At 43.6% G+C, this 12,796-nt stretch overlaps 1 protein-coding gene across 1 annotated transcript in view; it reads right to left on the minus strand.

Moving 5' to 3' along the window:
- Positions 1-12,735, minus strand: part of EPRS1 (glutamyl-prolyl-tRNA synthetase 1) — a 67,217-nt gene extending 54,482 nt beyond the window's left edge. The window contains exons 1-5 of the mRNA XM_047754601.1: positions 12,560-12,735; positions 7,534-7,618; positions 2,626-2,725; positions 1,380-1,536; positions 61-200 (exon numbers count right to left, since the gene is read on the minus strand). Of these exons, the coding sequence (XP_047610557.1) occupies positions 61-200; positions 1,380-1,536; positions 2,626-2,725; positions 7,534-7,618; positions 12,560-12,605 (528 nt within the window). The 5' untranslated portion in view covers positions 12,606-12,735. The remainder of the gene's footprint in view (positions 1-60; positions 201-1,379; positions 1,537-2,625; positions 2,726-7,533; positions 7,619-12,559) is intronic.
- Between the last annotated feature and the right edge of the window lie 61 nt (positions 12,736-12,796).

Below are 12,796 nucleotides of genomic sequence, written 5' to 3' on the forward strand. Positions count from 1 at the left end.
TCCGATCTGGGATCTCGGGCAGACAAGATGCCAGCATTAAAAACAATTTTGAAGGCTTACCGCTTTAGCCTTGGTGGTTGAAGCATTCCACTTGGTACCTACTGACTGGAAGGCCCGCTGGGCTTCAAGAAAGCCAAACCAGCGTTTAACATGAACTGGCGCTTTGTTCTGTTGCAACTGCTCCTGCCACGCAGCATTTCCTATTAGCAAACACAATTTTAAAACCATTCAATAAATCTGCAACCTCAAAAGCAAAATTCTAGTCATGGTAAATGTAAGTAAATGAGATGGCTCAAAGCTATGCCTCCAATAATGAAATTTTAAAAATCTGGATATACATGGAAATGATTTCTAATACGTTAATATCGTTTAAGAATTCATAAAAATTATGTTTTTCATTTCAATTCACTAGACTGAATCTTAAGTGCTGCCCTCACCACTGCCACACACCCACTACAAAGCCAATGCTACTTTTCATAATTAAGGAGAAGCTGTACGCAGGTCAACTAGAGAACAAAATAAAATCAAGAAGTAGCTCCTTTCTTCAGATGTAATATCAAAAACAGTTCTGACGGAAAGTCGCTGGACTCTTTTAACATCACAGGCACCTCCTTAAAGATAGTATCTTCCTTTTGTGAACATTAGTTCAAAAATCAAAGCGATAAAATAAAAATGTCATAAACCTGCAGATGAAAAGTTCTAATTAGAAAAGGCCTTTATTGTATGTTGGTTGTTATAACCATTTAATTAATTTGGAGAAAAGGTTAAGCCACAAAAAAAAGTAGACGATTAAAAATAATTTTAAAAACTCACACAGCCCAGATTTAAATAATGATAAAACATTTTTGGCATATTTGCTTTGGGTTTTTGTTTGGTTTATTTTAAAAGAAAATAACAAAATTCAAGTCTCCTTTGTATTTATCATCAATCTCATAGTCTCACCTGCTGCAAACTCTCTGTAGAAGATGGAAAAAGGGACCTCCCAGAGGAACACCTTCAGCGCGCGCACGTGCACGCACACGCACACACACACACACGCACACGCTGAGCAATGAGACAACAGTAACTGGAGTACAGCAGCGGCTCAGACAGGAGAAGTGCTGCCACAAACGGGACGAGGAGCAGGGCCAGCTCACAGGGCAAGAGAGGATGATCTGTGGTCCTGAGAGAGGGCCAACCTCCAGGGTCAGCAGAAGACAGGGAACCCTCATGACTGGGTAGCAATAAAAGAGCCAGAGAAGTCACCCTCTGTAAGAAAGTGTTGGGTGACTGCCACTGGGTAGATGGACAGATGCTCATACACACAGAAATATATGTACTCCTTATCCAGCAAAATATAAAAGTTAGAGTAGAAATTCTAAAAGAAGACTTACTGATACCTTTTAGGGTGGCCCAAACACACAAATCTGCTAAGCTCAAGGAATTCCCAACTAAGTATGTTCTCAGAGACAGGCAATGATTGAGCTCCTTGACTGCAGAGGTAAACAAATCACTTGAAGACAGTTTCGTAGCACTAAACTCCAACCAGTGATCAATCTGTGAAAAGAAAGGCATCCCAGTGTTTAGATTAAGCAAACACACAACCTCAGTTAGAACCATGCCCATCTCAGTCACAGAATTTACCGCTATGTGGATTCATTTGTGACTGCCTGCGGTCTAAACTGGCACTTAAACACTTCTTGTTGGTTTTGTTTTGTTTTTTCAGGGTGTGGAGATGCGCTTCAGGGAAGAAAAAGGGAAATACAAGCACCAGAAGCAGGAAAGAATAACAAGTCTGACTAAACCCAACAGATGATATCAGCCAAATAGATTCATCCACTTGCAGAATATAAAAGTAAATACTTAGAAACTATCCTTTGTATTTTGAATTTTATAAGATTTAGGAAAGTTAGAGATTACTACAAATGGGGGGAGCATCTAAAGGGCCATACTGAAAGTTAACCTACTATTACCACAATTAATTAAATAAGACACACACTCAAGAAGGGAAATGAGAGTTCCTGTCGTGGTGCAGCGGAAACAAATCCGACTAGGAACCATGAGGTTGCAGGTTTGATCCCTGGCCTCACTCAGTGGGTTAAGGATCTGGCGTTGCTGTGAGCGCGGTATAGGTCACAGACACAGCTTGGATCTGGCGTTGCTGTGGCTGTGGTGTAGGCTGGCAGCTGTAGCTCAGATTAGACTCCTAGCCTGGGAACCTCCAAAAGCTGCGGGTGCAGTCCTTAAAACAAAAAGCAAAAAAAAGGAAAATGGATCCAAATGATGTGTGTGATCCTGGGCAAACTCTGTAACTCTCTGAGACCTGCTGCCTCATCTGTAAGGTAAGGAAGTTACAAAAGACGATCTATAGTCATATCCAGCCATGGAATTCCAGGAAGACAGCACTAACCGACCCAAGAGAACAGATGGTATGGGTTTGAAAGTTCAAACTTAGAAGCTATGACTTTTTTTTTCTGAAAATAAAAGCAGATGAGCATTTCTTAACTTGGTCTATGAATAATACTCCATTAGTATCCTTAAATAAAACAGTCTATAAGGCGACAATAAAGTGATGACGTTTTCAAAAGAGCAAAAGCCTAAATCAAAATAAAACCCAACACACCCGAGGAAATGTTCATTCCTTACCTCGGTATGTTCCAACAGGTTCGAGCCATAGAGCCCAGCGGTAGCTGCGATTCTAGCCAGGTAGCGAAGTATGGAATTTATGTCCGTGAACACCACACTCCTAGAATGTAACGATGAGATAAAGCATTACTGCGGCTCTGGAACATCCGTAAGCCCTGAGACTTATGAAAAATGTAAAAAAAGACATTTTACAAGATACAAATATACACCACGTATTTTCCACTACAATAGAAATAAAACAGATCCAACTTGTTCTGTACTCTATCAAATTTCAATTTGTTTTGAGATGTCCGGCTAAATCCAATGAGTCACGTCAGCGTAGATTACCTATATGATGTTTTACCTTCTAAATATTAGTTTCTACATGTCTATTCAGTAGTGAAGATGTAATTATGATATTGAGAATAAAGTAATTTAAAATAAATTAAGGGAATGAAGGATATATCATCATAAGGAAGCCAGTTTTATCAACTTCCAGGTAAACCCAGCAGATCAAACCGCATCAAAACTGCTGTATAAAACTTCTATTACAGAAAGACACACACCCATAAGGGAAAAGAGACCAAGGAGAAGAGACAATAGCAATAAAATTTCAGAAGTCAGAATGGAGTTAACAGGTCTGAGAAAATTGAATCTTAAGTGGACAGTGGACAAAGGTGAAAACTAACCACATTTAAATTTTAGAATCCTGAAAGGACTTAAGAATCAATGGAACCCGTATCTTTGGAAGAGAATGACCTGGGGCTAAAATAGGGAGGGATGGTTGAAAGTTTATTTAAAAATCAGTCAGAAACACAGACACCTCCAATCCCTATTCTGCACAGCTGGGCTACTCCTCTTACCAATCCTGGCAAATACACACACACACACACACACACACACACACACACACACACACACACACACACAAACAAACAAAATGGAGCCTTATTCTCTGAAGACTAAAACGGGGGGCCTCTTGACTGTAGGAAATCTGGCACAGCTGCAAGCTGGGCTACAGAGGTAACAGGGAGAATAAAGGCACAGACACACACTAGATGCCGAGATCCTCAGCCTCCAAAATATTCCGGCACCGGCTCGTCTTCACCTTCCAACAAGAGACTCAAAGTCTTCTCTGGATAATCTGATCCCCTCAAGAAGAAGAGAACTGAGGATACTAACATCCAGAAGCTCCTTCAATGGAAGAGCTCACTCAGACACACCCCAGAGTTAGGCTCAGTAAGACAAGCCCAGCTTTACTCTCTCAGTCAGAATCTAAGAAAACCATCAGGGACTTCCCATCACCGCTCAGTGGTTAACAAACCTGACTAGTATCCATGAGGACACAGGTTCAATCCTTGGCTTTGCTCAGTGGGTTAAGGACCCAGGGTTGCTATGAGCTGTGGTATAGGTCACAGACGTGGCTCGGATCCCACGTTGCTGTGGCTCTGGTGTAGTCTGGCAGCTGTAGCTCTGATTGGACCCCTAGCCTGGGAAATTCCACATGCTGTGGGTGCTGCCCTAAAAAGCAAAAGAAAAGAAAACAAAACAAAACCATCAAGAGTTTCCAAATATTTCAAGATAGTCTTTAACTTGAAAGACAGCAATCAAAATAAACACACAGATAAAACTTGACACAGGAAGGAAAACCTTGAAAGGAAGCGAATAAATTTCCTCTGAGCAAAGAAAAAGCATATCTCAATCATAAAATAAGAACGGGGCGTTCCTGTCGTGGCATATTGGAAACGAATCTGACTAGGAACCATGAGATTTCGGGTTTGATCCCTGGCCTCGCTCAGAAGGTTAAAGATCTAGCATTGCCATGAGCTGTGGTGTAGGTTGCAGACATGGCTCAGATCTGGCGCTGCTGTGGCTCTGGCGTAGGCGGACAGCAACAGCTCCGATTCGACCCCTAGCCTGGGAACCTCCATATGCCACAGATGTGGCTCTGAAAAAGACAAAAAGACCAAAACAAATAAATAAATAAATAAGAACAGGATACTCTACTGTACCCAGAAAATAAGTAACGGAACTCTCATTCTAAAAATATAGCAGCAGAAATGAAAATTCAATAGAAAGATGGGATGACAGGTTCAAGAACTCCCTAGAAAGTGAAAAAAAATTTTTTTAATGGAAAAAGGTGACATTTGAAGAAAGTAAGAGGACTGATTCCAACATCCACAAAAAGAACAGAAAATGTAGAGAAAGTCATTGAAGAAAAAATTTTCTAATTTCAAAAGAGAAGGATTTCTAAGTTTCCACAATAAAAGGAGCAACCAAGCACCCAGTGAAGGAATGAACAGAGACCCAGACTAGAGCGCATCATGGTGAAACTTTCGGACACTGAATCCTAAGAGTCCCACAAACCTCCCGAAGTCACACAGAAAAGACAGGAATCAGAAAGCTTCCAGAAGAGAACAAAGCACACAGCAATTATCCCATGGAAAAGTAAAAGCTGTACATGAAAAGCAGTCAGTCGCAGCACAGCTCAGCAGAGGACACAAGCCACAGGGCCGTCCCACTGACCGGTGGCCTAATCAAATCATGGTGCAGCTACAACGGGGGAGGAAGGGCCTGGGGAACAGGAGAAGCGCGTGATGTGAAGGAGGATTTTGCGTCCACTGCCCCTTCCCCAGAGCGAGTCTTCTGTCGGTTCACCGTGGCCCGTTTAAACCATTTCAGCTTCTGCATCTTGCCTGAGAGTACCCTGGAAATCCTCTTTCAATTTGGTCCAAACTCCACAACCTGGCAAAGTACTCTTAAAAGAGGGCGAAACCAGGTTGGGTCTACTCCTTAGTTATTTAGCCTGTTTCTTAGTAAACAAGAGAATGCTTTCCATCCCAGTTCTTTTTAATTCTTTTTCCACAAAAAGGCACCAAGTCCAAGGGCACTCCAACTTCCAAAGATCCTGGGTTGCAAATAATTCAACATAAGCCCATGACAGAAAATGTTGAAAACACAGAGAAGTAAACAAAAAAAGCCCCCAAAACCCACAATTCCAAAATTCAGAAATAAATACTATGAAAAGCATTCTCCATTCCTCATTTTTTTCTATGTAGATATGTAATTTTACATTTGTGCCTTGCTTTTTTGGTAACATTAGATTAGGAGCATACCTGTCATTAAAAATTCTTCAAGGCATTCCCATTGTGGCACAGCAGAAATGAATCCGACTAGCATCAATGAGGATGCAGGTTCAATCCCTAGCCTCACTCAGTGGGTTGGGATAAGACATTGCCATGAGCTGTGGTGCAGGTCGCAGACATGGCTTGGATCTAGCATTGCTGTGGCTGTGGTGTAGGCCAGCAGCTGTAGCTCTGATTCGACCCCTAGCCTGGGAACTTTTACATGCTGCAGATGCAGCCCTAAAAAAAGCCAATAAATAATTATTCATAAGCCTCTTTTTCACAGATGACTAATATTCTATGCTGTGGACTTACCAAATTTATTCCCCACTATTACTGGTTTTAAATACTTCCAATTTTCCACCGGAATAAATTACAATAGAATTTAAAACCTGTGTATATAAATCTTTCTGTCCATTCCTTGCTTCTTTTTTTATTTTTTCCCGCTGTACAGCATGGGGATCAAGTTACTCTTACATGTATATATATTTTTTCCCACCCTTTGTTCTGTTGCAATATGAGTATCCAGACATAGTTCTCAATGCTACTCAGCAGGATCTCCTTGTAAATCTATTCTGAGTTGTATCTGATAACCCCAAGCTCCCGATCCCTCCCACTCCCTCCCAATCCCGTCGGGCAGCCACAAGTCTATTCTCCAAGTCCATAATTTTCTTTTCTGTGGAGATGTTCATTTGTGCTGGGTATTAGATTCCAGTTATAAGTGATATCATATGGTATTTGTCTTTGTCTGACTCATTTCACTCAGTATGAGAGTCTCTAGTTCCATCCATGTTGCTGCAAATGGCATTATGTCATTCTTTTTTATGGCTGAGTAGTATTCCATTGTGTATATATACCACATCTTCCTAATCCAATCTCTATTGATGGGCATTTGGGTTGTTTCCATGTCCTGGCTATTGTGAATAGTGCTGCAACATGGGTGCATGTGTCTCTTTTAAGTAGAGTTTTGTCCGGATAGATGCCCAAGAGTGGGATTGCGGGATCATATGGAAGTTCTATGTATAGATTTCTAAGGTATCTCCAAACTGTTCTCCATAGTGGCTGCACCAGTTTACATTCCCACCAACAGTGCAGGAGGGTTCCCTTTTCTCCACAACCCCTCCAGCACCTGTTATTTGTGGACATTCCTTGTTTCTTCAGACAGATTATAACTGTGATCAGATAGCTTGCTGACAAACATTACCTCTCTGGATCCACTGCTTTTAGAATGAAGAAGAAAAGTTTGTCTCTTTTTAGGGACAATGCACAAGCATACAACATTTGATCCTCGAATTTTTTTTAGGACTACACCCATGGCATACGGAGGTTTCCAGGATAGGGGTCAAATCGGAGCTGTAGCTGCCAGCTTACACCACAGCCACAGAAATGCGGGATCTGAGCCGCATCTACAACCTACACCACAGCTCACGGCAACGTCAGATCTTTAACCCACTGTTCAAGGCCAGGGATCGAACCCAAGTCCTCATGGATACTAGTTGGGTTCGTTAACCACTGAGCCACAATGGGAACTCCTTGATCCTGAATATTTTAAAGATGTTGTTTAGTGGCATTCCTGCTGGGGCGCGAGGGCATGGGCATTGTCTCTGGGGTGCTGGGATGTAGATTCCACGCCTGGCCTGGCCCAGTGGGTTAAGGATCTGGCATTGCTGCAGCTTTGGCATGGGTAACAAATGCAGCTCCAATCTTATCCCTGGTCCAGGAACTCCATTTGCCACAGGGTGGCCAAAAAGAAAAAGAAGGAAAAATGCTATTCGGCGCTGATGACAGACATAAAAGCACTTACTCAGATACACGAAGAGTATTCTCTCTCCCTTCTTCAACAGAAACGCTGACGGTGTCTTTCACATGTTCTACGGCCAATAAAGCTCCTAAAAAGAATGAGATGAAACGATTTCTCTCTCTTTATAAACAATGTGGTATTTAAAACTTGAATCATAAAGCCACAAGAATGAGTCAAGAAACCAGTATTAAGTCCTGCAAGGAGCAAACACTTTCCCGAGAGTCTGTAGACATAAAGTCGAGCCTCTGGTCTTGGAGCAGTAACAAACCAGAAAGCACTCCCTGCCTTTGAATATGCTCAGCATCCAGGCAGGGACAGTGAAATTGGTCTTTCCCTCCCTCGAAAGACAGGAAGAAATCAGTACAGCACTCTGATGAAAAGCCGTCATGGACAGAATTAGAGTGATTACTCTGTGGCAGGCACGTTCTTACATTCGCTCTTGTTTCTCATCTTTGTAGTAAGCTTAGGACGAAGGCGCCTCTATCTCTGGAAACACGCTTGAAGGGGTGAAATAACTAGCCCAAAGTCCTTGGCTAAATATATCCCCGTCAGGATTGAATAAGGAAATCCAGAACTGAAATTCGAAAATATAGTATAATCCGCCTCTCAACATGTCAAAAAGTTTATCAAATATCCAGCAATCCTTTGTTTTTAATTTGTCTAAGATGGACAACGAGCACCCAGATACCAGTTCTAAATATCACGCTCCACTAGAAACAGGGCTGTGGCAGGGACAAGACAAACGTTGATTTTGTCTTGTGCTAGAAAAAGCACAAAGTAGTCACAGAACAGTAAGAAATGTGCCAAAGGACACCGCGGTCAGCTTGGAGGGGCTCCCACTGGCACACAGGGCCCGTGCGGCCACCGAAGTAAATAACCTAAGTTTTAGGGTACCCTACCAAGGAATCCCACACAGCAAATAAAAAGAATGAACTATGGGACTTCCCATCATGGCTCAGCTGGTTAAGAACCTGCCAGAGGAGTTCCCGTCGTGGCGCAGTGGTTAACGAATCCGACTAGGAACCATGAGGTTGTGGGTTCGGTCCCTGCCCTTGCTTCGTGGGTTAACGATCCGGCGTTGCCGTGAGCTGTGGTGTAGGTTGCAGACGCGGCTTGGATCCCGCGTTGCTGTGGCTCTGGCGTAGGCCGGTGGCTGCAGCTCCGATTTGACCCCTAGCCTGGGAACCTCCATATGCCGTGGGAGCGGCCCAAGAAATAGCAACAACAACAAGAGACCAAAAAAAAAAAAAAAAGAACCTGCCAGAATCTCCAACATAGTGAGGAGGCAGGTTCTATCCCCGGCTTCGGTACGTGGGTTAAGGATCTCAAGATGCTGAAAGCCGTGGCCGGCAGCTGCAGCTCTCATTTGACCCCAGCCCAGGAACTTCCATGTGCCATATGCAGGTGTGGCTGTAAAAAGAGAAGAGGAAAAAAAGAATGACCTACTGTTACAGGCAACGAGACAGATGAATCTCAAGGAATTATCCGAGGTGCAAAAGAATACATTGATATGATTCAGTGTATGTGAAGTTCTATAAAAAGCAAAACAAAGGTGACAGAAAGCAGATCAGTGGCTATCAGGGGCCAGACAGGATAAGAGGACTGACGGCAAAAGGGCATGAGGGCCTTTTCCGAATGAGAGAAATGTTCCATTGCACTACGGAAATGGTTACCTACCGTATATATTTGCCAACCAATTTATACCTTAAACCTAACGAACTTTCTTTTATGCCAGTTAAAACTCAATAAAACTAATTTTGAAAATAAAAAATTTGTATTTTAAAAACAGAAAATGAAAAAGAGTATATATAACCTGTCCAGTATATCTTGCTATGAATTTTTTTTTTGTCTTTTTTGCCATTTCTTGGGCCGCTCCCAGGGCATATGGAGGTTCCCAGGCTGGCCTATGCCAGAGCCACAGCAATGCGGGATCCAAGCCGTGCCTGCAACCTACACCACAGCTCATGGCAATGCCAGATCCTTAACCCACTGAGTGAGGCCAGAGATCAAACCCGCCACCTCGTGGTTCCTAGTCGGATTCATTAACCACTGAGCCATGAAGGGAACTCCCTGCTGTGAATTTTTTTAAACGAGAAAAAGATCTTCTTACAGAAAAATGCCAACACATGCAGAGGGAAGAGCAGAACTGAAGGTCACCATTCGGCATCATCTTAAAAACAACATCAGTGGACAGTGAAAGCCGTGGGTGAAGGTTTCAGGGGAGAACGTGGAGAGGAGTGTGCGCGGTCCCAGACATCTCCTCACAAAATGCCAAAGGGAAAAAAACTCTGCGGTGGAGAAAAAGCCGTCAGACAGCATCTTAAGTACTCAAGGTAAAATCATCAGTAATGGGAAAAATTCATGGTCCAATTAATGGGCTGTAATGAAGAACAATGAATCATTTCTGTGCTATTTCTGTCAAAGACATATAGCTTGATTCTAGCCATAAAGAATCATGAAACAGGGAGTTCCCATCGTGGTGCATTGGAAACGAATCTGACTAGGAACTATGAGCTTTCGGATTCAATTCCTGGCCTGGATTGGTGAGTCAAGGATCCAGTATGGCCGTTAGCGGTGGTGTAGGTCGCAGACATGGCTTCGGTCCAGCGTTGCTGTGGCTGTGGCGTAGGCCGGCAGCTGTAGCTCCAATTAGACCCCTAGCCTGGGAACCTCAACATGTTGCAGGTTCGGCTCTAAAAAGCAAAAAAAAAAAAGAAATAATCTGATCGGGATCATTTTTCAAGTAAGTGGACTATAATATCCAGAGAGGTTTTCCTATGAAAGCCAACGAAAGACTAAGAAAACCACTCCAGATTGAAAGGAATTGAGATACATAACCAGCAGGTGCCAAATATGATCCTAGATTTTGATCCTTGCACTACAGAGGTACTGTTGGGACAATCAAGGTAGGAATATAAATAGGACCTGTCCATTAGAGGGATGAATTATATTAATGTGTATTCCCGATTCTGACAGTCCTGTGAGGGCATACAGAGTTATCTTACTTGAGAGATATGTACTGGAGCATTCTGGGGAATTGAAACATCATTACCAGCAACATGCTCTCCAGTGCTATTGGAGAAAAAAAATGTTCTTTGTTCTATTCTTGTACCTATTTAGATATGAAATTATCTTAACTTTAAAAAAAAAGGTGAGGAGCTCCCGTCATGGTACAGCGGAAACTGAATCCGACTAGGAATCATGAGGTTTCGGGTTTGATTTTTGGCCTTGCTCAGTGGGTTAGGGATCCAGCATTGCCCTGAACTGCAGTGTAGCTAGCATACGAGGCTTGGATCCTGTGTTGCTGTGGCTGTGGTGTGGGCTTGGCAGCTGCAGCTCGGACTGGACCCCTAGCCTGGCAACCTCCATATGCTGTGGGTGCGGCCCTAAAAAGCAAAAAAAAAAAAGGTGAATACATATTAAACTGGGAGAGTCTAGCAATAAAATCTGTTTTTCTAAGTGTTTCATCTAATTTCACTGACTATTTAAAGATAGAACATATTTGAATTAAACGATTTGGAACAATTAAATCAAAAACAAAAAAAAAAGAGAGAAGCAAATAGAAACATATACCCTCTAGTTGGTCTGTAGTTCATCATGACAACAACTTTCTTTATGACCCTTTCCCAGAATACTGCAAACACGGATCTCAGCTTAATAACTCACTCAGAAAAAGACATCTATCATCTTTAGGGTTATTTTAAGCAACGTTCGTTAAAAACTACACCTATTTATGGTGTATCTACAACGTGTGAGGAACTTGAACCATAGTCTCTTTTGACTCTGGCAACCAACCATACGTGGAAGACATTACGCCTTGTTTCTTAAACAAGGAAACTGTGGGAGATGCCAGACAAGGAACTTGCAAGGTTCTGCAACTTGTAAATGGCAAGCACAGTGAACTCCTGTCTCCAGGAACCAAATGTCTTTGCTCTTAAGCATAAGGTCACATTGTCCAGTGCTAATTGCAGAGTCAAACCCATTTCTTCTAGACTTCATTGATTTGGGTGAGGTTAGCCCATAATTACTGGAACCAATATGCTAAAATGGCTATTAAATTGTGGGTTTTGTTCCAAGAGACTCAAAACACCCTGTAATGAGAATGTAATGAGTAATTTCAGTAGCCCTACAGGGCCAATTGTACCTAAGGTCTGGGCCTCTCAAACATTAGAAAAATAGTTGCTTGTCTACATTAAAAAATGCGTTAAAAATATGAGCTTAATAAACGATTTAAACTCTTTTGTGTAATTTCCCAAAGCAGTTTTTAAAAAAACTAGAAGAAATTCTAAGCTATCTATCCACAATAACTTTGGCCACGTTGAAAAAGCAATTCCACATCAAATTGAAGGTGCACTAGAAGATGACAAGTCCGAAAGTCCGCCCTTTTCCGACGTTTTGCTGTGCGATGTGTGGTCAAGCACCTCCATCTGCCCGCACTGCACTTGACTGTTCCAGCAATTACCCTGCCGCCTTTAATTAGAAATAAGTGCAATCTCGGTTGAAATTTTAACTGTGTCTACGATCGTTTGCCTCGTCCCTTTTGAGCCCAATGAAACGTAAAGAAAAGTTGAGTCAAGTGGATCGAAAATCTTTTGCGAAAGGAGGTAAAGATGAATGGAGTTGGGAAAAATGCTAAAAGAGGCGGTGCGAAGGGGATTTTAGGTTTTACAATGTTGGTTCTACGTCCACGCTCGGTCTCCAGGGGAAATCAGTTCAAAAAGGGAGAGGGGACGACGCTGGGAGCCCTCCCTCTGGAAGAGAGGGTCCGAAGCTGAGCCTCGTGTCGCCCTGCCCCGGCCCACACCGCGCCCACATCCACGCCCGAGAAAACTCTTCAGGAGCACATCCACCTGCTAGGGACAGAGGGCGAGGGGCGCGGGGCCCACCCCAGGCCCATCCTGGGGGAGAGGGCAGGCCTGAGCTCCCTGGCCTGACCGCCACTGCGCCAACCGGGGCGCGGCGACCTTCCCGCCCCGCACCCCCCCAAGGCTGATGCAACACACACGGATCGGTGGCCCCGGCCCCTTACCCAGCGGAGGGTCTCCCGAATTGACGGTCAGACAGAGCGTCGCCATCTCTCCTGGTCGGCCGGTCCACCTGTCAGTGCGCACACGCCGCCGTCCGAAACACCCCAGCCTCTCGCAAAGCTACAAGCTGCAACGTGTGCGCGCGCCTGACGCTGCCGCAGCCTCCGCCCCTCCCCCGCGCTGCGACCGCCGTCTGGGCGCACGGCGCAGTGCGTCATCGCCGCGCGCCGCCCCGCCCC

This window comes from Phacochoerus africanus, chromosome 12 (genome assembly GCF_016906955.1).
Source record: "Phacochoerus africanus isolate WHEZ1 chromosome 12, ROS_Pafr_v1, whole genome shotgun sequence".
In the NCBI taxonomy this organism is placed as follows: domain Eukaryota; kingdom Metazoa; phylum Chordata; class Mammalia; order Artiodactyla; family Suidae; genus Phacochoerus; species Phacochoerus africanus.